The 26,720-nt window shown below is 45.3% G+C and overlaps 1 protein-coding gene across 3 annotated transcripts in view; it reads right to left on the reverse strand.

Moving 5' to 3' along the window:
* Positions 1-1,178: 1,178 nt before the first annotated feature.
* ACTL8 (actin like 8) overlaps positions 1,179-26,720 on the reverse strand; it is a 64,496-nt gene continuing 38,954 nt past the window's right edge. The window contains exons 2-3 of one of the 3 annotated variants that reach the window (XM_023635631.2): positions 5,052-5,468; positions 1,179-2,819 (exon numbers count right to left, since the gene is read on the reverse strand). In XM_023635631.2, the coding sequence (XP_023491399.2) occupies positions 2,067-2,819; positions 5,052-5,399 (1,101 nt within the window). In that variant the 5' untranslated portion in view covers positions 5,400-5,468 and the 3' untranslated portion in view covers positions 1,179-2,066. Of the gene's footprint in view, positions 2,820-5,051; positions 5,664-26,720 lie in introns of those variants that run through there. The other 2 variants (XM_001488452.6, XM_023635632.2) reach the window with 2 other exon arrangements.

The raw sequence follows: 26,720 nt of genomic DNA on the forward strand, positions 1-26,720 counted from the left end.
AGGTTAAATGTTACATTTGGAATAAAATGAGAAAAAGAGTTCTGATGACAGTTGCCCAGGGCTAAATAAGGGGAAAAAAAGACTCCTTGCCCATCTCTCCTCCAGCTCCCTCTTCTCCCTCATTCTCACTTCTGTGTTCCCCTCCTCGCCTTTTAAGGCTCAGGAGTACACAAATAAACCAGTCTGGAGCACAAAGACTACCGATCAGTATGTCAACACCAGATTACCACCCAAAAACAGCATTCACTCACGCTTGGAAAAACCACACGTCTTCACCTCTCAGGCCAAGAAGTCCAACAGGGTCCAGAAAAGTAGGAAGGTGGTCTGGCACTGTGGGTAACAACATGTGCTTTAGTATGGATGGACCTAGGTTCAAATCTCTCCTCTGCCAAAGGACAGATGCTGTGGGTCAGCTCACCCAGTGCCCACGTGCCTCCTGTCTCTTTTAGCTACCTTGTGGCTGAGAGAATATGGTTCGTGTGTCAAAGACAAGGTGAGCTGGACTCTGGCCTCTAAAGTCCTCTGCCTGCCCCTGAAACATTGGGGTTCCTTGTGCTTCCATCCCCCACCCACCATACTTGTTACTCAATTCTAGCTGACACCAGGAACCAAGAGACTTTTCAGAAGCAGCCATACAACATGGCGGTGGAAAACCCAGACTAGATTTGAACCCCACTTCTGCCACTTACAAGAAAAAATATTTGTTAAATAAATAGTATGTTATGGCTCCTTTCTCTGTATTAGTCAGAGTAAGCAAAATAGCTGCTGTAACAAACAACCCCCAAATCCCAGTGGCCAAACATAGTAGATTGTTCCTCATGCCCCCGCGCAGCGCAGGTTGGGGAAGGGGCTCTGTTCCATCCCGTCATTTACCTCCTTCCATCCGCAGCTCTGCAATTCTTTCATATGATCCTCAGCATTCCACAGGCTCATGGGGCTATTTTAAGGGTCAGGCACACACTGAACAGGCTGGAACCTATGGTACGGTCATGTGGCCCTACCTAACTGCCAGGGGGACTGGGAAGTGCAACCTCACAGTGTGCCACGGAAGGAGGGGGCACAGTCACTGACAGTCCCCAGAGGTCTCCATCTCAGTCCACTCCATCGAAAGCAGGCATCCTTCCACCCCCTAGATCATATGACCTTGTTATACTTGATTCATTTCATTCTTCTTCGTCTGAAATATATTTACTTATTTATTGCCTATGTCCTCGGAAGCCTCATATATCTTTTTCACCTCAAAGTCCCCAGTACCTAGCACAGCACCTGGCACATAGTAGGTTCTCAAATGTTTATCAAATAAATATTACACTAATAGGAACTCAAACTTTAACAGAATACTGGGACATCTGATGAATGGAGAGAATGTGGCACTGTAAGAGGCCCGTATCCATTCTGCTCAGCAGTAACCACTGCTCATAGGCCCCCGAATTCCTCAGAGGATGCCCTGGCCCCACCCTGGGTCCTGCATACTTACACTCCCTAGGTCTCCTCAAGGGACTGCCCACCCTACCTCCATCCATCACAGAAGGCAGCAATGGTTCCAAACAATTTTGTTTATTTGCGTACATAAAACAAGACGCTGGCCACAGCGGGGAAGAGCGCTCCAGACTCACCCACCGCAGCTCCTCCCTGGCCAGCGAGAGCACATGAGACTAGAGACTTCAACGCTCCTCCTCCCTGCCCTGTCTGTCCCCATCCAAAAATAATTCTCTCTTGCCCCAGTTAAAACCTATTCAACCAAGAAGAACGGGACAACCCAAGGGAGATGCCAGTGACAAACAAATGGCTTTTAGGCATAGAGATGGCAGCTGGCCACTCCCATCCCAATGACAGACCATCCCCGGAAAAACTGTCCCCTGAAGGGCTTCCAGGGACGACACCCTGTCCACCTATGGATTAGATCCCTCTCTTGAAACAAGATAAAACTCTAGAACCTAAAACAATCCTCCATGACCTGAAAATTCCAAAGCCTGCTCACCCCACCCCTGCCCAGACCTTTTCACTGCAATTAATTCCCTCAAGCCTATCCAGCAGGAGCCGGGTCCCAGGAGCCAGGCAGCAGGTCACTGCCTCAGACTCTCATCATACTCCTCTTTGGTCATCCACTCGGACTTGTAAGTAGACAGATGAGCCACAACAGACGCTCCTAACCAGACGCTAAAGTTTCTGTTGGAACCCACCCATACTGTGGTCTTGGTGGAGGAGAAATGATCTTCGATGAGCTCCTTGTACAGGCGGTTGGTGAAGCCCGGATAGAGGGTGTTGCCCCCACAGGCCACCACATGGGAGATGAGCAGTGGGTGCACATAGGCTTCGCAGGTCTGGATGGAATCCAGCACAGCCTGAGAGATGCTGGGCCCTTCCAGGTCGAACACCTGGGGGCTGAAGAACATCTCGGGAGCCAGCCGCTGCATGGGGGTCAGCTCCACAGGGGTGCCATCCGGGAGCTGATAGGTGTTGGTCTCATCTGAGCCACTGGGCAGGCTCTGACGAAAGTCCAGCGCCTCCCCCAAATTCTGCGGCACGTAGCACTTGTTCATCTGAGTGTTGGTGACCGTGTCCAGCTGAAACAGGTTGTGTTGGTTGCTATCTTCCTTAAAGAGGCTCTTGAAGAGATAGGCGGAGAGATCCTGGCCGGCGAACTCCAGCGTCTTACCACTGGGCCGTAAGGGGCGGCCCAGATGGAAAGGCTGCACGCGGGTCAAGCCGTAACCAGAATCGACCACCACGCCGGTCAGGAGGCCAGAGGCATACAGGGACATCTCCAGCTGGTCAGCCAGGAGTAGGGACCGGACATCCAGTAACTCAAACATAATCTGCAAGAAGGGAGAAGACTGACACACTCAGGGTGTTTTCTCCAAACAAAGGGCCCTGATCTATTTCTGTTTTCCCCAAGACCATGCTACGGGCTCAGCTCCCAAAATTGAAATCAGCACAGACACCCGTCCTCAAGGGACTGGAGGGCTGCCCCAGGACATTGGTCCTAGGACACCTGGAGCTCTTGCGGTGGGAATAAGGGAGGGGCTCTAGAGGTTGAGAAAGAGTCGGATTTGCCCTCAGGGGCTGGTTTGATTTGGGCCTTTCCAAAGACCAGTTTAGTGTAGGGGTGGGAAGAGCCATCAGGTGGCAAGAAATGGCACTGGCTCTGGGCAGGGGGGGTGGGCAGGGCAGGACACTACACAGCCAAGGGGCAGGTTCACAGGCTGAACCATTTCTTTAGAAGAAGGAATAAGACATAAGAAACAAGTGCAGCAGCTTCACCACTGGATCCCAAAATTGGGGTATAAAGAAAAGAAAAAATACACCCACCTCCTGGTATGTGAAGCCTTAGTTTTTTTTTAAATAAAACCTCTCAGGGGGCTGGCCCCATGGCCAAGTGGTTAACTTCACGCACTCTGCTTTGGCAGCCCAGGGTTTCCCTGGTTCAGATCCTGGGCGTGGACATGGCACCACTCGTGAGGCCACGTTGAGGTGGCGTCCCACATGCCACAACTAGAGGGACCCACAACTAAAATATACAGCTATGTACTTGAGGGATTTGGGGAGAAAAAGCAGAAAAAAACCCAAAAAAACAAGATGGGCAACAGTTGTTAATTCAAGTGCCAATCTTTAAAAACGACAACAACAAATAAAAGCTTTTCAAACATCAAGCTAAAACTAGAATTCTGATATTCAGGGTTGGGCAAAGTGTCTAGGCCGATGTTCCCCACGCCCATCACCCCTAGATCTTTACAGAGCACCCCCGCCGCCTCCCCAAGTCTCGGCTCTGGTCGCACCCCCAAGTTTCTGACACTACAGATGCAGAGAGGCAGCAACAGTCCAGCCCAGGGCAGCCCTCAGCCGCTCACCTCCCCCTTCAGGCCCCGGCACGCCCACGTTCTCCGTCAGTGGCGGGGGCTCCCTCATTCCCATGCTCAGAATATTGTCCCCTCACCACCCCCTCCCCAAATAGAAGCCAAGGCCCCTCTTTTCAAATAGAAAATCAAACATGACTCCCCCACTTAAAACTCGCCAGGAGCTTTCTACTCACTTAAAGCAGGGATTGGCAAGCATTTTCTGTAAAGGGCTAGACAGTCAGGATTGCCAGATTCAACAAATGAAAATAGAGGATGCCCAGTTAAATTCGACTTTCCGATCAACAACAAATAATGTTTTACGGTAAGTACGTCCCATGCAATATTTGGGACATACTTATACTAAAACATTACTTGCTGTTGATCTGAAATTCAAATCTAACTAGGTATCATGTGTTTTATCCAGCAAACCTAAATAATACTAACTACTTTAGGCTTTACATGCTATATAGTCTCTGTTGGAACTAGTCAACTCTGCTACCGCAGCGTGAAAGTGGCCACAGAGGACAGAAAGGAGTGGGAGGGGCTCTGTTCCACTAAGACTTGATTTACAAAATCAGATGGAGGGCCAGATTTGGCCACTGGCGGTAGTCTGCCAACCCTTGATTCAGGGTGAAATTCACGTGCTTCCCACAGTTGACCAGGCCTGCGAGGTCCCGCCCCTGCGGCCTCATCTTCCTGTGTCCCTCTTGCCACCCTCCCTGGTTCACTGGGCTTCAGCCCCACTGGCTGAAATCGCTTCCTTAGAGAAGCCCTCGTCACCCTTCAAAGGGGCTTCCTCTGCCCCCACCAGTCAGCTATCACCCCATTTCATTTTGCTTTTAGAACTGACCACTCTCTAGATTTTTAGCTGTCAACTTATTCACATACGGTCAAGTCTTCCCCTAGAATGTAAGCTCTCTGAGGGCCAGAATATGACCTGTGGACATGTGCGGACCCCATGAATGAATGCCTGGTGTTCCCCAGCAGCACCCTTTCCACGGAGCATTTGACCTGCCTCATCTCTACCTGCAGGAGGAGCCTCTGCGAGCCCCCTCTCGCCTAGCACTGTGCGGGCCACACACCAGGTACGCAGTAAACATGTGCTGGGCAAATTATTTAGAAAGCAGAGTTCCTGATGCCCAGCCACGTCTGAATACACAGTGCCAGGCTGTTCCCCACTCCCCAGTAAGGGCAGCCCCGAGAAGGCCTTACCTCCAGGGTTTTCTGTCGGTCCACAGGCTCCCTCAGGGGGGACTCTGTGACTATCACAGAGGAGTCCTCATGCTCCCGTCTGTGTGTCTCCAGGACGAAGGACCAGATGTGCTCCACGCCCTCCCAGTTGAGGATGCGGCCACGCTGGACAGGGTAGCTGAAGGTGTCAGGATGGTAAATGTCGATGCCTAGACTCACGCGCCTGCGGGCGTAGCTAGGGCCGGGGTTCTCTCTGCACGGGATGTAGTTCACAACGCTCGGGAAGACCATCTGGGGCTCGTTCCACCCCGACAAGCCAGCCTTCAGAAAGCCGGACCCGTGGTCGATGATGATGGTTCTCGCGGCCATGGCAGAGGCAGAGGTGGGAGAGGTCTTCCGGACTTGGCTCCTCAAGGATGTTTGGGGGACTAGGGCCACCTATGGAGGGAAAGGATGGGGCTGTGAACCCATTCTCGGCCACCATGGGCTGCTTCCCGTTCTCCAGCCCAGAGTCAGATCTCAGGCTCCCCTGAAGCCGATCTATCCCCCCTTCTAAGACTTTGCACAAGCTGTCAGTTGCCCATGGAATGTTCCTCCCATCCCAAACTCCCAACCATCCTACAGGGCCCACCTAATGGACGCATCTGTGAAGTCCTGCCAACCCCTTCTGCCCACCAAGCTCCTCCCGTTGCCCTTTGCACACTCATCTGTTACACCAGGTGGGCACTTCCACTCCACAAGAGCAGAGGTTGGGCCCTATTACTCTTCAGACTCGGAAAGAAGCTTGTCACGCAGGAATACTTGGGGACGTTGGCTGCCTGAACTGAGGACACACAGAACACAAACCATCAGCCTCAGGCCACTGCCCTCACCAGTCAGAGTACGGCAGCAGCAGGCCCAGGAGCAGTAGTAATAATAGCGATGATGGCAACGACAACGACGACAATGATGACAGCTGTAGCCAGCATTTCTGGAGTGCTTGCCCTCTATCTAGTACTACAAGGAGCGTTTGAATATTAGGTTGAACTATGTAAAACTGCCATTTGTGTCGGTCAAAAATGATCAAATATCAGCAATTTCATATGGTTTGACCCGATATATGAACTCACTTAATCTTTAGCCTAATCTATAAGACCGGTACCATCATTGCACTCATTTTAGAGATAAGGAAACTGAGGCACAAGGGGGCAAACTTCCTTGCCCGGGGCCACATATTAATAAAAGCAGAGCTGAGAGTTAAACCCAAACCAGACTCCAAAGGCCACACTCTGAGCACCAGGCTAGGCTTGAGACGACGTGGGTTTTGAGTATGAGCTGAGCAGCTAACTTATCATATAAGGGAGGCTGTAGCAGGACATCTACCCACGAGGGTCAGTTTCCTTATCTGTAAAGTGGGGGGAATACTAATGCCATGCTGAAAAGGTAGCTGTGGCCACTGCCTGACTTCCAGACTTACTATTATACTACAGTAGCCAAGACAACGTGGTATTGATGAAAGGACAGTCACATAGATCCCATAGATGCACGGGACAGAATGGAGAGCCCAGAAAGAGAGCCGCACTAAAAGGTCAACTGATCCTTGACAAGGTGCACAAACAAGTAAATGGAGGAAGACGAGTCTCTACAATAAATGATAGGAAACACTGGATGTCCCTATGCAAACATATGAACCTTCATCCATACCTCACACCTTACAAAAAATTAACTCAACATGGATCATAGACCTACACATAAAACCTAAAACCATAAAACTTTTCTAAAAAACCATAGGAGAAAATTCCCATGACCTTAGGTAAAGTTTTCTTAGATATAACATCAATAGCCTGATTCCATAAGAGAACAAATTGATAAACTGGACTTTGCCAAATTTAAGAACGTTTTTTTTCAATCTCCCCAAATCCCCCTCAGCACGCAGTTGTGTATTTTTAGTTGTGGGCCCTTCTAGTTGTGGCTAAATTTGAGAACTTTTGCTCTTCAAAAGGCACTGTTAAGAGAATAAAAAGACAGCCATAGGCTGGGAAGAAATATTTACAAATCATACATCTGATAAAGAGCTTTTATCCAAAAAATATAAAGAACTCACAGATCCAATAATAAGAAAAACAATCTAATTTTTAAAATCGGCAAAAGATTTAAACACTTCACAAAAGCAGAATGATGGATGGCAAATAAAGACACGAAAAGACGTTCAACATCATTAGTAATTAGGAAAATGGAAATTAAAACCACAAGGAGATACCACTACACACCTACGAGAATGGCTAAAGCAAAAAGCTGACTATGCCAAGTGCTGACATGGAGGTGGAGGAACTGGAACCCTCAGACATCACTGGGCAACGTGAAAGGTTACAACCACGTTGGAAAACAGTTTGGCAGCTTCTTAAAAAGTTAAATCTACACCTACCATACAACCTAGTTATTTCCACTCCTAGGTATTTACCCAAGGGAAATGAAAGCTTATGTTCACACAAAAACCTTCATGCATACGTTTATAACAGCTTTACTCATAATCACCAAAAACTAGAAACAACCTCAATATCCTTCATCTGAGGAATGAATAAACAGATCTCCATTCAATGGAATAATAGCCATAAAAAGGAACAAGTAACTGAAACGCCCAATACCATGAAGGAATCTCAAATGCATTAAGCTGAATGAAAGAAGCCAGACTCAAAGGCAGGACACTGCACAACTGCACGCAAAAGACACTCTGGAAAAGGCAAAACTGTAAGGATGGAAAACAGACAGCGGCTGCCGGCAGCCAGAGGTGGAGAGAGGGGTTGACCACAAAGGGTCATAGTAGAATTTGGGGGTGATGATGGAACTATGCTATATCTGGAATGTGGAAACGGGTACCTAAGTGTATGCACTTGTCAAAACTCTTGCAACTTTACACTAAAAAGAGTGACTTTTACCCTAAGTAAAAAACAATTAAGGGAAAAACCCAGTGGGTGTGCAGACGTATGAAAGGTTTATGAAATCACCTTGCAGAATACAAATCGTCACGCAAACAGCAGCTTCGGTGCCTAGAAGGCATGTGGGTGTTTCGTGTAAGAGAGACATGCAGGGAGGCCACTCAGCTCGATGGCCACATTCTGGGGCTGTCACTCTGCCAGCTAGCTGGTCTGCTTGTTTCTGGGAAGCAGTTGCATCTCCCCGTCACCATCAGCCACGGCAGCCACCGCCTGGCCCTGGCCAGTGGTTCCCCACTGTCACCAGCCTTGGGGCAGTCATTAGGCTTCACTGCCTTGCATTGGCTCTGGCATCAGATGGGGTAGAGCAAAAAGGAGAGAGATGGAGCTGAGGCGCCAGTCTCCTCTTTCATCTGCTGGCAGGATGAGTGACAGAGTCCTTGCACCGAATCACCCAGAGTGATGGAGAACCAGGCGCCTAGACGACCTTCTGGGAAGTGGCTCTGCCCTGGACCGCCCCATCACAAGAGCAGGGTGACTGGTACGTGCCTCCCTGGCCCTGGCACTTGGAATCACGGAAGATGTAGGAGGGTGATGTCCACTGTCGTTCTCGATCAGGATGTCCACTGAGGGGGTGGTGCAATGACCTGGCCAGGGAGCATTAGGGTACGAGGCAGGGGGCCATCCCCCTGGACCATGGGGAAGGAAGAAAGTGTGGATGGCTCCAAGGATAAAGATAAACTCTACATATTCAAAAGATTTTCACTGAGTCGTCTACTCTACAAATCCTTACTGGGCACCCACTACGCACCAAAACTATTCCAGACTAACACAGTTCCTGCCCTCCCAGAGCTCACATTCTACTCAGAGAGACTGTCAGTAAGCACCAGATCAAATGTGTCATGCCAGGGGGACTTGCACAATGAAGAAAAATAAAATCCGCCAAGAAGGACAGGGATTAGAAGGGACACAGAGGCACGGTGTTATTCTAAATGGGGCAATCAGAAAAGGCCTCTCTATCAGGTGACATTTCAGCAGAGAACTGAATGGAGTGAGGGAATAAGGCATGTGATTACACGGAAAAGCATTCCAAACCAAAGGAACAGCAAGTACAAAGGCTCCGAGGAAGAAGCTGCTAGATGCGTTCCAGGAACAGCCAGGAGACCAGTACAGTGGGAATGTAGTGGGCAAGGGGAAGGGTGCTGAAGATCTTGGGCGGGCCAGGGAGGTAGGAGGCAACCGGAGGGAGTCGAGTCTCAGAAGCCAAGCAGAGGAAGTATTTCAAGGAGAGAGGAATCGAATGTGCTGAGAAATTAAGATGAAGACAAAGAAATACCCATTGGATTTAGCAACACAGAGTCATCAGCAGCCTCAGCAACAGAGTTTCATTGGAGTGAAGAGAAAAGCCTGAGGGGTGGGAGGCTGAAAGAGAGTCTACGCAACTGGCCCCAGTTCTCAGAAACATCAGCAGGTACAAACCCAACAAGGTTAAGGGATGCTCAAAAGTAAACATGGCCGCCCACGCGATGCATGTTTTCTAATCCTGGGTCAGGACAAAAGTACCCTAAAGAGCATTCACGCAGGCTTCTGGTACCCATCAAGGCGGAGTAAGCCCACTACGGCCCTCTCTCCCACGGAAGATGACTAACAGTTTCAGAGGAAATACAAAAAGCAATTCCCTGAGGATTCTGAAAAGCAAAACAGGCAGGTTGAGGAGAAGAGTCAAAACTTAGAGAAGCAACCCACGCAGGAGTGAGGTTCTCCTTTGTTCTGTGTTCCTCTTTTCTCTGGCAGCGTCGACCTGAGGCAGGTGCCCAGCAGAGCTTCAGGAGCGGGTGACTGGCAGCCACGACTAACAGAAAACCTGGCCACAAGGTGAGGAAAAGGGCCTGTGAAAGTCAAAGAGGATGGAGAGAAGAGAGCAGAGAAAGGATTCCCCTAGCTCTGTGTAATATGGCTCACGCCCCAGCTCACCTGTGCATGGGGGCCAGACCCAAAGCAGCACAGCACAGGCCTCACGAGCTGAGCTGACACTGGAACCATCACATGCAGAGAAAGACAGATAAGAGTGTGGGCCCAGCAGGTGTGACGGCACGTTGAACATAACAAAGAAAAAGCAATGTTCTCCCAAGGATTTCAACACAACGCAGAGTTTCACCAGGGTATCAAAATATCCAGGATAGAAACCAAAATACTCAGCATACAAATAATCAGGAAAAGGTGACTGAGTCTATGGGGCAAAGATAAAGATGCCAGCCCTGAGATGACCCAGATGCTGGAATTATCAAAGATGTTAAAGCAGCTAATATAACAATGCCCATGACCTAAAGGTAGATATATGTGAAATGAATGGGGAAATTTCAGAAATAGAAACCATAAATAGAAATTTGAGAAGAGACAGATACACTATCTGAATTTTTTTTTTAATTCTGCTCAATAGCAGAATGGAGATGGCAGAGGAATAAGTAACAGAAGCTAAGATGTCAGTAGAAATTATCCAATCTGAAAAACTGGAAAAAAAATAATTTAACGAAAAGAGCCTCAGGGACCTGTAGGACAATATAAAAAGGTCTAACATTCATATCACTAAGACCCAGATGGAGAGAAGAAAGATTGGCACAGTAAAAATATCTGAAGAAATAATAACTAAAAAACAATTTTGGTGAAAGATATAAATCTACAGATTTGGAAAGCTCAGGACATCCCGAAGAGAATATTTTTTTTTAAATGCGCAAACACATCATAGTCAATTGCTGAATACCAAAGACATTTTTTTTTAGATTTTTTTTAATTTTTCCTTTTTCTCCCCAAAGCCCCCTGGTACATAGTTGTGTATTTTTAGTTGTGGGTCCTTCTAGTTGTGGGTCCTTCTAGTTGTGGCATGTGGGATGCCGCCTCAGCATGGCTTGATGAGCAGTGCCATGTCCGAGCCCAGGATTCGAACTGGCAAAACCCCGGGCCGCCAAAGCAGAGCGCATGAATTCAACCACTTGGCCATGGGGCTGGCCCCCCAAAGACATTTTTTAACAGTCTTGAAAGCATCTAGAGAAAAATAAAAACATTATATACAGGGAAACAACAATTAGAATGACCACAGATCTCTCATCAGAGAACATGGGGGCCAGAAGACCGTGGATCATCTCTAATGTGCTGAAAGAAAAGACGAGTCAACCCAGAATTCTATACCCACCCACCAAAAACATCCTTCAGGAATGAAGACAAAATTAGACATTCTTAGACGAAGGAAAACTGAGAAAATTAATCACCAGCAGAACTTCTTTAAAAGAAATGCAAATGAAAGCTCTTCGGGTTGAAGGGAAATGATACCAGAACCGGGAACTTCAGGAATGAAGAAAGGGCAACAGAAATGGTAAATCTCTGGGTCATTAGAAAAAGCTATTTTTATTCTCTTAAAATATGTATGGTCATTGAAAGCAAAAAAGTATAACAATGTCTGATGGGGTTTCCAGTGTATGTAGATGTAACACACAACTACTACAGATAAGAGGTAAAGGAACTGACAGGGTGACAAGTTCTACACGTCACTTGAAGCGTAAATATTAATTTAATTAGACCATTGAAGGTTAGGTACGTATATGGTAATCCCAAGAGCAATCAATAAAAAAGGTAATGCAAAGAGATAAAGCCAAAAACCCAATAGATAAATTAAAACGGAATACTAAAAAATATTTAAATAATTTAAAACATGGCGGGAAAGATGGAAGAGAGAAACAAAAGAACGGGGGGGGGGGGTGCGGATTAAAATGGTAGGTCTGTATCCAACCATATCGACAATTACATTAAGATAAAATGTCCCAAGACACAGCACTCGAAAGGCAGAGATGTCAGACTGGAATAAGAACCACAAAAAGAGCTAACCATAGGCTACAAGAAACCTACTTTAAATAAAAGGATAAAGATTGGTTAAAAGCAAAAGGATGGAAAAGGATATACCGTGTAAAAATAAATTAAATGAAAGCCAGAGCAGCTGTCTTAATATCAGACAAAGTAAACTTCAGAACAAGGAGTATTACCAGGAAGAGAGACAACACTGCATAATGATAAGAGGGTCAATTCACCAAAAGGACATAAGAATCCTAAACGTGTAACGCATCTTCCAAGCTCTTTAAGCTCTTTAAGCAAAAACTGAAAGACATGCAAAGAGAAATAGAAAAATCTACCATTCAACTTGTAGACTTCAACTCCTTTTTCAATAATCGATAGAAAAAGTAGATAAGTCAAGCTGGTTGTTGAGAAATTCCCTCTCTTTGCCAATTTTCTGCCATTTTTAGAACACTTCGTCAAACAGCAGAATGCACGTTCTTTTCAAGAACACATGGAACACTCACAAAAATAGGCCACATTATAAGCCAAAAATAACAAAATCAGAAATATAGAAATCATATACAGCATGTTCTCTGATCATAAAGAAATTAAACTAGAAACCAAAAGCAGAATGATATCCGGAAAATCTCCAAATATTTGGAAATTAAACAGTGCAAGTCTAAATAGTGCACAGGTCGAAGAAAAAATTAGAAGATATTTTGAACTGAAAGAAAGTAAAAATGCAATCTATCAAAGTTTGTGGGATACAGCTAAAGCAATGCTTAAGAAACTAGAAAAGGAACTCATTAAACCCAAAAAAAGCAGAAGGTAGAAATAATAAAGAACAAAATCATTGAAACCAGAAACAGGAAACCAATAGACAAACATCAATAAAACCAAAGGCTGGTTCTTAGAAAAGATCAATAAATTGATAACCCTCTAGTCAGACTAAGAAAAAAGGAGATAGAACACAAGGATTGATATCAGGAATGAAGTGACATTACTTTGAATCAACAGACATGAAAAAAATAACAAGGAAATATTATGATCAACTTTGTGCCTATCAATTTGACAACTTAGGTGAAATGGACATAAACTACCTAAGTTTAAAAACAGCAGTTCCTTCAAAGACATAACCTATCTAAGTTCACTCAAAAATACATAACCTCAACAGCCTTATAACTACTAAAGAGACTGAATTTTTAGTTAAAACCCTTCCAATAAAGAAAACTCCAGGCCTAAAAGCCTTCACTGGTAAATTCTACCAAACATTGAGGGAAGAAATGATACTAATTGTACACAATCTCTTCCAGAAAGCAGAAGAGGACGGAACAAGTTCTAACACATTTTGTGAGTCCAGCATTTTGTGAGACATCAAAATCAAAGATATTACCAAAAAAAAAAAAAGAAAACTGCAAACCCAAATCTCTCATGAACGTAGATAATAAACATAGATCATGAACATAGATAAAACTTTCTCAGTAAAATATTAGCAAACCCAGCAATATATAAAAAGGATAACACACATCAACTTAATTGGGCTTATCCCAGAAATGTGAGGCTGGTTCAACATTCAAGATCAATGTAATTCAACTTGCCAACAGACTAAAGAAGCAAAACCACAGGACCATCTCAACGAATGCAAAAATGAAACCACTGGATAAAATTCAACACGCATTCCTAATATAAACTCTCAACAACTAGGAACCGAAGGGAATTTCCTTAACCCGATAAAGGGCATCTACGAAAAACCTACAGATAAGATAATCAGGAAGGTCTGAAAGCTTTCCCCCTAACATCAGGAACGAGGTAAAGAGATCAACTCTCGCCATTCATATTCGTATTCAACAATTGACTGGAAGTCTTAGCTAGTACAATAAGGCAAGAAAAAGAAATAAAGAGCATAGAAATTGGAAAGAAAGAAGTAAAATGATCCCTATTTACAGAAGACATCACTGTCTACATAGAAAATCTCAAAGAATCTACAAAATAAAGACCCTAGAACTAATAAGTGAGCTTGGGCAATTCACATGACACAAGTGCAATATTTTAAAAATCAATTATATTTATGTACTAGCAATAAATAGTTGGAAATTGAAATTTTTAAAGCAGTACCATTCATAATAGCAACAAAAACCACAAGATACGTTGGCATAAATTTAACAAAATATGTTATAAAATATGCTAAAAACTACAAACACTGATGAAAGAAATCAAAGAAAACCTACATAAGTAGATATGCCATGTGCATAGATTAGAAGATTCAACATCATTAAGATGTTAATTCTCTCAGAATTGATTTATAGATTTAATCACAATGAAAATTCCAGTAGGAGTTTTTTTACTTATCAATAAGATGATTCTAAAATTTATATAGGAAGGCAAAGGAATTAGAATAGCCAAAACAATTTTAAAAAAGAACAAAGTTGGAAGACTCACACAATCTGATTCCAAGACCCCAATATAATCCTACCGTAATCAAGACAATATGGTGTCGGTGGAAAGGCAGCCACATAGACCTGGGGAAAAGAATCAAGTCCAGGAACAGACTCAGATAGATACAGACAATTGATTTTGACCAAGCTGCAAGGACATTTCAGTGATGAAGATAGCCTGCTCAACAAATGGGGTTGGAAAAGATCTGACCTCTCTGTGGGGGAAAAAAAACCTCAACCCGTTCTTCACCTCTTACACAAAAAATTAACTCAAAATGAATCATGTAAACCGTAATTATAAAACCAAAAACTGTAAGACTTGTAAAAGAAACCCTAAAAGAAAATCTTTGTGACCTTATCTTAGAACATCTAAGTGTTCTTGGACACAAAACCAAAAGTACAATCCATAAAAGGAAAAGTTTATATACTAGACTTCATCAAAATTAAAAACTTCTGCTCTTTGAAACACACTATTATAGGAATAAAAAGGATAAGCCACAGACTGGTAGAAAATATCTGCAAATCACATTTCTTTTTCTTTTCTCCCCAAAGCCCCAGGACATAGTCGTAGGTCATCCAGTTCTACATGGGATGCCGCCACAGCATGGCTTGAAGAGCAGTGCATAGGTCCGCACCCTGGATCCGAACCAACAAACCCCTGGCCACCAAAGTGGAATGCGCAAACTTAACCACTCAGCCACGGGGCCGGCCCCCTCACATTTCTGATATACAACTTGTATCTAGAATATATAAAGAACTATCAAAAATCAATAACAACAAAACAAAAAGACAACCCACCAACTAGGAGAAAATATTTGCAAATCATATATCTGACAAGGGGTTAATTTCCCATATATATAAAGAACTCACACAACTCAACAACAAAAAAACAAACCACCCAATCCAAAATGGGCAGAGGATAGGAACAGACATTTCTCCAAAGATATTACAGATGGCCAACAGACACATGAAAAGATGTTCAATATCACTAGTTATTAGGGAAATGCAAATCAAAACCACAATGAAATATCACCTTACACCTGTCAGAATGGCTATAATTAACAAGACAGGAAGTAACAAACGTTGGAGAGGGTGTCAAGAAAAGGGAACACTCACACACTGCTGATGGGAATACAAACTGGTACAGCCACTGTGGAAAACAGTATGGAGACTCCTCAAAAAAACAAAAATAGAAACACCATACCATCCAGCCATCCCACTACTGGGTATCCATCCAAAGAACTTGAAATCAGCAATCCAAAGAGACTCATGCACCCCTATGTTCACTGCAGCACTATTCACGATAGCCAAGACGTGGAAGCAACCCAAGTGCCCATTGACGGATGAATGGATAAAGAAGATGTGGTATATATATATATATATATATATATATATATATATATATATACACAATGGAATACTACTCAGCCATAAACAAGACAAAATTGTCCTATTTGCAACAACATGGATGGACCTTGAGGGCATGATGTCAAGAGAAATAAGCCAGACAGAGAAAGACAAATACTACATTATTTCACTCATATGTGGAAGATAAACAAACACAAGGATAAGGAGAACAGATTAGTGGTTACCAGAGGGGTAGGGGGTTGGGGCATAGGTGAAAGGGGTATAGGGGCACATATATATGACGATGGATAAAAATTAGACTACTGGTAGTGAGCACGATGCAGTCTATACAGAAATTGATAAATAATGTACACCCGAAATTACACAATGTTATAAACCTTTATGATTTCAATAAAATAATTGGAAAAAATCAATAATATGAAAAACATTTTAAAGATTTGGACACTTCATCCTATATAGATGGTAAATAAGCACAAGAATAGATGGTAAATATCATTAGTCATTAGGGAAATGCAAAGTGAAACCACAGTGAGATACTACTACATGTGTATTAGAAGGGTTAAAATTAAAAATTAAAAAAAAGGACAATCCCAACAGCTGGCAAAGATGTGGAAGAGCTGGAACTCTCATACGCTGCTGGTGGGAATACGAAAAGGCACAATCAGGAACCCAGCTTGGAAGTTTCTCATAAAGTTAAATGCACACTTACCATTCAACCCAGCAACCCTCTGCATGAGAGAAAGAAAAACTTATGCTCACACAAAAGCCTTCACACCAATATAAAAGTCACTGTGTACCAATGTAAATAACTAAAAACAGGAAACAACCTCAATGTTCTTCAACTGGTGAATGGACCAACTGTGGTACGTCCATACGATAGAATACTACTCAGCAGTAAAAAAGAGCAGACGGCTGAAACACTCCTCACATGGATGACTTCCGAAATCAGTATGCTAACTCAGAGAAGTCAGATCTGAATGCTGCCTGGTTCCATTCATACGACATTCTGGAAAAGGCAAAACTATAAGGACAGAGAACAGGCCAGTGGTTGCCAAGGGCTGGGGGTTGCGGGAAGGGTCGGCTACACAGGGGCATGGAAGAATTTGGGTGGTGATGGAACCATACGATATCTTGACTGTAGTAGTAGTTGCATGCCTGCATGCATTCACCAAAATTTAGAACTCCACAGCAAAAAGAGTGAATCTTACTGCATGCAAATTTTTAAGTGCATTTTTAAAAAGAATATTTTGAGAACTATTGGTGAGATTTGAATATGGGTTATATTTTCAACGTTAAATGTTGGCATTTGATCACTATGTTGTGGCTTTGAAAGAGACTATCCTTGATGCTAAGGAGATATACGAAGAAGTATTTATAGGGAAAATGTCATGCAATTTACTTTCAAGGAGATAAGGAAAAAAAACAGCGTATATACAGAAAAAAGTCTCAAAGCAAATGTGGCCAAAAGATAGCAAGTACTGCATACGGCTGATGGATTTTCAAGAGTGCATTGAACTATTTCGGCACCTTCTCTAAGTATGAACAGTTCTTAAAATGGAAGGTTTTAGGAAAAGAAAGGATGGGAGGAGAGAAATTGGAGACAGCGAGTATAGACAATTTCAATGCATTCTGCTACAAAAGAAGGCAAAGAAATACAACAGCAGATGTGGTGAGATAGGGGGCCCAAGGATGTTTGGGGGCTTTTCTTGAGATGAGAAATAGTGTGTTAAGGTTTTGTGCTGATGGGAATAATCCAGAGGAAAATAAAGTTGAATAAAACCAGAACAAACCACAGTTAAATCTAGATTCTATACATTAAGCTTTTGTCTATTTCTCCAGCATCATCTTCTACCCTTTCCGCTCAATCACAGGCCTCCAGCCCCGCTGACTTCTTCCTGTTCTTTCTGCCCCTGGACCACAGCCTATTCCATCCTCGCTAGGGGTCTTGCATTTGCTTTACCTTCTGTCTGGAACACCCGTCGCAGCTCTTCTAGAAACAACTGCTTCTCGTCATTCCGGCCCCAGCCCAAGGGTCACCCCCACAGGGCCTTCCCTGACTACTCACTCTGCTCCCACCAATATCACATCAACTACTTTTATCATTCTAGTAGCATTTATCCCAATGCATAATTACGTTGCGTGTTTTCTGGCTTGTTGTCTGTCTCCCTGTAAGCGTCAATGGAATCAAGGCTCCAAGGTGGACAAGTTTTTATTTGTCTTTCGCTTCCATATTCCCATCACATAACCAGCATATTTTTGTTAAATCAATTTGTGTCGAGTGAATAAATTTTTAAAAATGCATTGCTTTGCTGGCGGCAGGATGGTTCCACATGGACTCCACTCCCATGTCTCAATGCTCATTTCTTCTGTAGGTTTCTGGTTACTTTCCTGCTCAAAACCCTTTGACAGCTCCCACTGCCAACAAGATGAAGCCTGAACTCAGCTCGACGTGCAGAGGCAGGGGGCTGCGGCCCCTGGTTGGCCTCACCTCTTTCCCCCACTCCATGCTCTTGAAGCTAAAGCCACACTCGGATATTTGCTGCTGAGAAACGTGCCTTTCCTACATCTCTTCTCTGCCTGAAGGTCCTCCCACCACAGCTCTCAGCTCTTTAAGATCCATATCAAACCTTTCTTCCAGAAGGCTTCTAACAGCAGACAGCTCATTCTTCCACGGACCACCGCAAACCAGAACACTAGCTCAGTGCTTACCATGTGCCAGGTCCTGGGCAAGGTGCTTTCCACTTATCATCTCATTAATCTGCACAAGCACCCAACAACAAGTGCGTGGTACCAAGTCCAGTTTATGGATGGAGCGATCAAAGTTTAGAGAAGTGAAGGAATTGGCCCCAAGACACCCCATCTATAGGGCAATCAGGATCCGAATCCATGCCTGTGGGTTTCCAGAACCCACGCTCCAAACCACCACCAGGATTAACCCTGTGGCCTTAGGTCAATCACTTCTCTAAGCCTTTGTTTTCAGATGAGAATAACTCCCTTTCAGGGATGCTCCAAGGACTGGCAATATCATTTGGAGGAGACGGGGTGCAGAACCATACCACGCCAGCTCTTGTTAGTCTGGGGAGCCCCTCCCTGCCATCTGCTCCTGCTAATGGTCTGCCTGGGGTCTTCTCTCCCTTCTGGGGCTGTCGCTCCCCGTCAGGGTTTGTACACGCGGGGCACTTGAGGGTTTGTCTATCAAGGCTCCATCTGGGGCCCCTACGAATTGCTTTGTGGTTGTAAACATTTTGCAAGGAGCTCTTCACTCAGCACTTTTATCAACTTTCTCACTGAATCCTAAACGACCTCATGAGGATTTTATCCAGTTTACAGATATCGGCTCTCTATTGCTGCTAGGGAACACTGAGCGTAATTCCTATGATCCGAGCACCAGGCTGGGCAATTTGCTCCTCGTTGCACCAGCACAGACACTCTGGGGGGCACGCACTATCGTGGGCCTCGGTTTTCTATGTTAGGAAACGAGCACAGTTAGGAAATGTACTCAGGCTCCCACAGCTGTTGAGGGTCAGGGCAAGGATTTGCACCCAGAGTCTTTGGCTCCAGAGTCCGTGCCTCCCACCAGGCAGCGACATTGCCTCTCATCCTATGGATGATGCAGTCAGCACAGCACAAAGGCATCTGCATCCCAATCCCGGAACCTGTGAGCACGTCAGGTTACATGGCAAAGGGGAATTAAGGCTGCAGGTGGAATTAAGGTTACGAATCCTCTGACCCTGGGTTGAGGAGAGTATCCTGGATCGTCCAGGTGAGCTGGACGCAACCACAAGGGTCCTTTAAATGTGGAAGAGAGAGGCAGGAGGTCAGAGTCAGAGAAAGACCTGAAGATACAACAACACTGCCTCCTTTGAAGATGGAGGAAGGGGCCGCGAGCCAGGGAATGCGGGCGGCCTCTAGAAGCTGGAAAAGGCAAAAAGACGGATTCTTCCCCAGGGCTCCAAAGGGAACCAGCCCTGATGACACCCCTACTTTAGCCTGAGACTCATTTCAGCTTCTGACCTCCAGAGCCATAAGAGAATAAGTCTGTGTTGTTTTAAGCACGAATTTGTGGTCATTTGTCACAGCAGCCACAGGACACAGAGGCAAAAGCAGCTCACATTTCTTTCCTGCTCAAAGCTGACCAGGACACAGGGGCTCTGTGGTGGGGTCCAAAGGCAAGGCCCCCATCCCAAACACCCACCCCATGCCCGCTGTGGGGAGAGCCCACCCGAGGCCCGCTCCAGCTTTGTCTGGCTACCAGGCGAAACCAGACATTTAATCCCTAGGTGAGACATGGCACAGCATCCCTAGAAACCACGAACCAAGCTGGGAGGACAGAAGACAGGGGCCAAGCAAGAGGCCTCACTGGGTCCAGAGTCCCCTCCCTGGGGCGGGGAGCTGAGCAGGCCCCTCCCACCGGCACATGGGTGGAACCGCCTTGCAGGACATCCAAGGGCAGGGGTGGGGTGGGTCCTTCCCAGGAGCATCTGGTTCAGGGAGCGCCTTTATCGAGGAAGCGGGGGGCAGAATAGAGAGAGAGAGAGACAGAGACATCAAATGGGCATGAGGGGCAGACAGGGTTTTAATTGCCCCCTTTCCTAACCTCGTGGTACCTCGAGGTGCTTTAACATCAGTCTCCCTGGCAGGAAGCATTGATTGATTGTCTCTTGGCATTCAGAAACCCTGATTAATGTAAAACTAACCAGTCGTTCTGAACTCTGGGGAATTAATCACTTAAATGTGGGAATTACTCAATAAACCGTTCAAACATGCAATAAACCAAGCCATTAAAAATTAATCGCTCGACATCCCGGCCGTGTAAACAGGGCTAATAAGATCCTGGCAGCCTCGCGTGAGGAGGAAAAGGAGAAAGGACGGGAAGCAATGCCTTTCACCAGCTGCCCTCAAAGACCACAGTGGACACACCCGTGTCCAGGCCACATATCACAGGCCATGGGGCAGGTGACATCTGGTCCCTGGGGCCTCCTGTCCTGGCCCTAGGACAAGGGCGGGCAGACGAGTGAGAGCGAGGGAGCCTCACTGGGACCTTAGGAGGAGGTGGCGTGTTAGAGCTACAACCTTTGGCAAACATTTCTCGAACACCTACTGTGCGCCAGGCCATGCGCTGGGCTCTGCAGATGGAGCAAGGAGACAGTGGAGCCACTGTTGGTGGGTGTGTGTGCTGGAGGGAGGCAGAAAACATATTCATTTTCTAAAACGTTGACTATAAAGAAAAATAAAGCAAGGGACAGGGGTAGATATTATAGGGGAAGACAGTCCCTCATTTAGTCGGGCTGATCAGAAAAGGCCTCTCTAAAGAGGTGCCATTTCACTGAGACCCAGAAGAAGCAAGGGCACAAAGCATGCAGATGTCTGAGGAAGGGAGTGGGAAAGGCCCCGAGGTGGGCGTGGACCCAGTGGCTGGAACGGAGTGACCAGAAGTGTGGTTGTCCGGAAGGGGACAGCAATGGGGAGCACAGGGCACAGAGCATCCAGGGCCTGGTCAGGAAATTATAACGACTCCGGCTTCTGCCCCTGGAAGATGTTGCCATTGAAGGTTTCTGAGTGGAGGTGAGAGGAGCCTGTCCTGCTCAGCCTGTGTGTTAGGAGAATTGTGCGGGCTGTTGGAGGAGGATGGGCGATGGGGCAAAGGTGGGAGCAGGAAGCCCAGTTAGGAGGCGGCTGCAGCATCAGGGGCAGCCACCTGTTGCCTCCCCTGTATTCGCGTCACCCTGCCCCGTCAACAGCACCTACATCCTGCTTTGGACCTGCCTCCCCCATTTCCCCCTGTGCCTTGGATGGGGTTTGCTCAACTCTCAGCTCAGGGGGGCATCCCAACAGGCTTAATCCCAACCTTCGACCACAGGGACTGGTTCAGGGAGAAACACGTGACCCACTTTAAGCCGACGAGATGAGGAGACATTAACTCAGGGCTTCTAGGAAAGAACCTTTCTTTCTCTTATCACAGGAGGACCCCACAGAAGAACCATTTTCTCTTGTTTAGTGCATGGATGTCAGGTCTGAAACTGCCACAGCCATTTCCAAGACACAGCTACAGCCTGAGGATAGGAGGCCCATGGAGAAGGGCAGAGCCAAGAACATCCCAGAGGAACAGGGCCAGGGCACGACATCATGAATTTCTGGATCAAACTGCTCCTGAAGCCAGACCACCTCTGGGTTTTCAGTTCTTTGTGTCGATCAATCTCCTTGTTCTTCTTTAAGCCAGTTTGGGTAGGTTACATTCCTGACACAGAATTCTTACGCTACGTATATTATTTCACTTAGGCTTAATAAGTGCCTTATGAAGTAAGTATTATATCCAATTTCCCAATTTACAGATAAGAAAACAGGCTCAGAAAAATAAATTGCCCAATGATATATTGCTAGAATTTGGTAAAGCTGGAATTTGACCCCAACTCTTGCTGGCTTAAAAACTCTTGCTTTGAGCATATATTCTCATTGTTTCTCTCTCTCACTTTCTCGATCTTTAAAGTCATGGGGGCCTTCAGCTGGGCGGAATGACTTAATTCAGGACCGGCGGGTACAGCACACACGGCCCGCCGCGCCCTCAGCAGACATCACTAACCGTTGGAAGAACTCTTGCCCACGGGGCCTGGAGGCATCGCGGAACCTCGTCACACACTCCCAGTCACTTGCAGTTCCCACATGAGGTAAGAACTAAACACAGTCACGACAGGATCGAGAACTAACACCAGCCCTGAACTACGGCTCCCCAGCCAACACAAGCCGCCCGAGCCCGTCCTGCTGGCGCCATAGAAGGAAGATGGACGTTGACGCTGAAAACTAGGAGAAGCCGCTAGGAGACGGATGGTGGCTGAGCCGGCTGTGGGGAAACAGCAGCCAGAGGAGACAGCCGGGCACCACCCAAGGGAAAGCCGGACACAATGACTGCATCCTCTCCCTCCGCATTGCCCTAGTCGGGTCACCAATTTGAAAACCAACGAAAGTTTCCAGAAAAATGCAAAACCTCAACATTGGTAAAAGAAGAAACAAAAATGTTGAGCAGACTAAACCATTAAATAAATTGAAACAGTAATCAAAGACACCCTCACCCAAAGGACCGTATGGGCGAGTTTTAGCAAATTGGTTATCCCCAGCTTAATAGGAAATAGGAAAAAGGAAAGTTACCAAACTCGTTTTGTGAGGCTGGTATGATCAGAATTCCCCAACTGAATAAGGACAGTAGAAGCAAAGGAAATTGGAGGCCCACTTCACCTATAAACAAATTTTCAAAACTCCAAAAGAATCAGTTAACTGAGTGTAGGAGTTAATTAAATACAGCCCGGCAGAGAGGCAGCAGGGTGTCACGGCTGAGAGCGCGGACCGGAGTCAGGCAGCCTGCGTTCAAATCGCAACTCCTCCCCTCCTTCCTAGACTAAGTCCCCAGACCCAGGTACGAGGGGACCCTGCCGTGGGCCCCACAAGTACATACACACACACACACACACACACACACACACACACACACGTCCTTCACTCAGCGCCAGCACAACCCATCCCCTAACTCAACATCCACTCTCCTAACACCGTCCAGGCCCCACAGAAGTGCTTTGCCCAGCGTCACAGAAACAAGGGACAACCTGAGTCCGGATGCCATGGGCGTCTGTTGGACATGCCGCTGCGGACGACAGAAGGACACGGCTCGGAGGCACAGGAAGAATTGAGCAGCAGAAGCACTTTGATAAGAGAAAAGACAAATGAACCAGCTTGTCGGATCTTCCTCTCAGCACTCACGCGATGGATTCCCACAGAAGGAAGTACCGTTTCCTAGAGGCGCGGGGCATCCGTGTCCTCGCTTCTCTTCCGGCTCCAGTTGGTGGTGGTCGAGGTACTCAGGGATGAGCTGGAGCAGAGCAGTATGCACAGCAGCTGTACGTGGCAGCTCAGGGGCATTTTGTGAACACTTGTTAGGACTCGCATTTGTATGTGACTAGATCTTGATGTAATAAGGCAAAAAGCATGATACTAATTATTTTTATTGGGAACTACATGGCCAGTGAATGCAAGAAGTATATATTCAAAGGGCAAGTAAGTTTAAGCTCCGAAGAATATTGAATTTTTATCGATTTATATTTTGCCTTTCAGTGCTGGCAGAGAATTTTAAATTTTAGATGGAAAATTCTTTTTTATTTTTTTTACATTTACTTAAATTTATAGTGGATAAAAGTTCAATTTTGTATACTTTGAACATAATGTGAAAGCCTCGATTATAACAAAATTTCGTTATTTTATTGAATTGGAGGCAAGAAAAGTAAGCTTTATGGAATATATAATTTATGAATTATGTATGACACTATTACTCTTCGAGATATCTTAGACTTATCAAGAGAATACAAAAATGTGCGATAATAATTAAATTTAGTCATCTTGGATCTTGTAGATGAGATTTTTATCAAAGTATATTTCTCAGGAGGATAGATATATTTTATTTAACAGTTTGTTAGCTTGTTTTATTACTTTAAATATTTATAATTGGTATATGAGTGTCTATTTATACTCTTCCCCTGGTCCTGCAAATGCTAGAGGTGGGCCTGAATAGCTGTGTGGCTTTGGGCAAGTTAATTAGCCTTTCTGTGTCTATGTTGTCTCATCCAAGAAGGGAATAATGAATAGTGCCCAGCTCATAGAGTTGTTAGAAGGATTAAGAAAGATAATATTTATAACGCAGTCTGGCACATAGAGCTTTACAAGTACTGTTAGACAGAGCAGGGTTTAGCACAGAAGGAAAGGATTATTTCAATAGATTTACAAAAGCACTTGGTCAAATTTAACATCTATTTCTTTTTAAAACCTCAAACAAGGATTGAAGAGAATTTCTTTAACTGGATCAATGCTACAATGTAAACTCAACAGCAAGTGCCATCCTTGGCTCAGAATCTTAGCCATATTCCTCTTAAGACTGAGAATAAAGCCAGGGAAGCCCGCCACTTGATGCCACCAGTCCACATCCACTCGAGGTCCTGGCCCACGCAGGAGGACACGAAGAAAGAAAATGCAAAATAACGGGAAGGAGAGAGAGAAAACTATCATCATTCACATTTAAGATAAAAAGTCAGGATTTAGAGAAAAAACATCCAACAGAATCTGAACATCTTCAGAACAGGCAACTTAAAAATTAACAGGATTCTTTTACGCTGGCAATAAGCAACTAGAAACATCATAGAAAACGAGCGACCATTCACATTATCAATTGAAACCAGAAACTATTTCAGCATTGACCCAAATGGCCAAGACTTGTATGGGGAAAAGTTTTAAGTTATTAAATGACCCAAAAAAAGGAAACCTAAATGTCATGTTAACATTGTTAATACGCTAACTCCCCAAAGTAATCAAGAAATTTTAACGCAATTTCAATAAAAACTACAGTGGGGTTTTTAAGGAATGTGAGCAGCTAATTCTAAAATTATCTGGAAGAAGAAAAGACTCACCAATTGCTCAATCTTGAAAAGGAAGAGCAAAGCCTCTGGCCTCCGAGGGTTTAAGAGACATCCCAGAGGTACAGTAATAAAACCAACTACGATGCTTCTAGACAAACAGACGAGCCAGCAGAACAGAGGAGAGAGCCCGGAAGAGAAGCTCCTGTGTGTGGAAAGTTGAATCGTGATAAAGGTGGTTCACGAAACTGGAGGAGAAAGGATGGAATGCGGGTGGTGGGGAGCAGGGGGTGGAACTGACCTACAGTATGGAGAAAAATAAAGTCGTGGGCTGGCCATCCAGAGAACACAGGCCAGAATCCAGATGGATTAAAGTCCTCAATTTAAAAAGTAAAGCTACAAAGCTAAGGGAAGGAATGTGGGAGAATGTTTTTGGCCTCAGCATGGGAAGGACTTCTAAAACCAAGACAGAAAATACACACATACGCACAATTTCTAAGAGGAAAAAAGGAGAGATGTAGCAACATAAAAATGATAGATTTCTGTTTAATGAAAGCACAGGCACGTTTAATAGAAACGTATCAAAATGGGACAAGATACTGGCAATGTCTAAAAGTGATAAGTAAGGAACTCTTAGAAACCAACAAGAAAAAAAGACTAAAAAACGGGGAAATGGACAAAGTGTACGATGAGCCAACTCACATCCAGACGTCCAAATGGGCTGCAAGCGTATCGAGTGTTCAACCACACGTTGATCAGCAACACACAGGGTGAAGTGGGAAGATGTTTTACACACATCAGATCAACGAAAGCAGAAAATCACCAACAAATGCTGGCAAGGATGTGGGGAAAAGGAAGCTCCCAGCCCTGCTGGTGAGAGCGAGCCCAGCGGAACCTTCTGGAAGGTTGTCCCGCGGAACATGGTGAATTCCATGTGTGCATCCTGGTGACTCGGCATTCACACTCCTCGTCTACACCCCAGAGAAAAAACACTCCCTCGCCAAGCCTGCGAGGGGGCTTTACAAGGACGCCCCCTGCAGCACTGTTTGTGGAGCAGGAATGGGGGATGCAACTAATGTGGGTACCACTCAGGAGAGACGGAGCCCAGGATGCATCCATGAACGCTTGCTTGTCGGCGGATGTACCAGCAACACAGACACATCTTTAAAACAGAGTGTTGAGTAGAAACAATTAAAAAATAAAACAAACTGTTCAATAGGACAATACTGGGGACACGTTAACACAAAAGCCTACATGTTTTATACGGATGCACACGTACCTCAGGACAGACAACAAACACATGTATTCCTGTGGGGAGGATCTGGGGGCAGGGACTGGGAACGAAAGATTTGTAAAACGTGAAGCCAGAGAAGGCCCTTGACCCTCTCTAGCTTCAAAGGGTAGAATGACATGATCTTGCTTCACCTGGGGAGCAAAAATAGAAGAATTTTGAAAAGCTAGTTTTGGCGTTTGAAAAGCACGTGTGGAATGAATCCAAAGCAATTGTGTGAATCTCAAGCATCCTGGAAGAAATTAGGACACAAATTAGACTAACAAACCTTAAAACCAGAGCTCCCAAGAAAACTTGGGGCCAGCCCGGTGGCGTAGTGGTTAAGTTCACATGCTCCGCTTCGGCAACCAGGGTTCGCAGATTCAGATGCCAGGCGTGGACCTAGCACCGCTCATCAAACCATGATGTGGTGGCATCCCACATACAAAAAATAGAGGAAGACTGGCACAGATGTTAGCTCAGGGCCAATC

This window comes from Equus caballus, chromosome 2, assembly GCF_041296265.1.
Source record: "Equus caballus isolate H_3958 breed thoroughbred chromosome 2, TB-T2T, whole genome shotgun sequence".
In the NCBI taxonomy this organism is placed as follows: domain Eukaryota; kingdom Metazoa; phylum Chordata; class Mammalia; order Perissodactyla; family Equidae; genus Equus; species Equus caballus.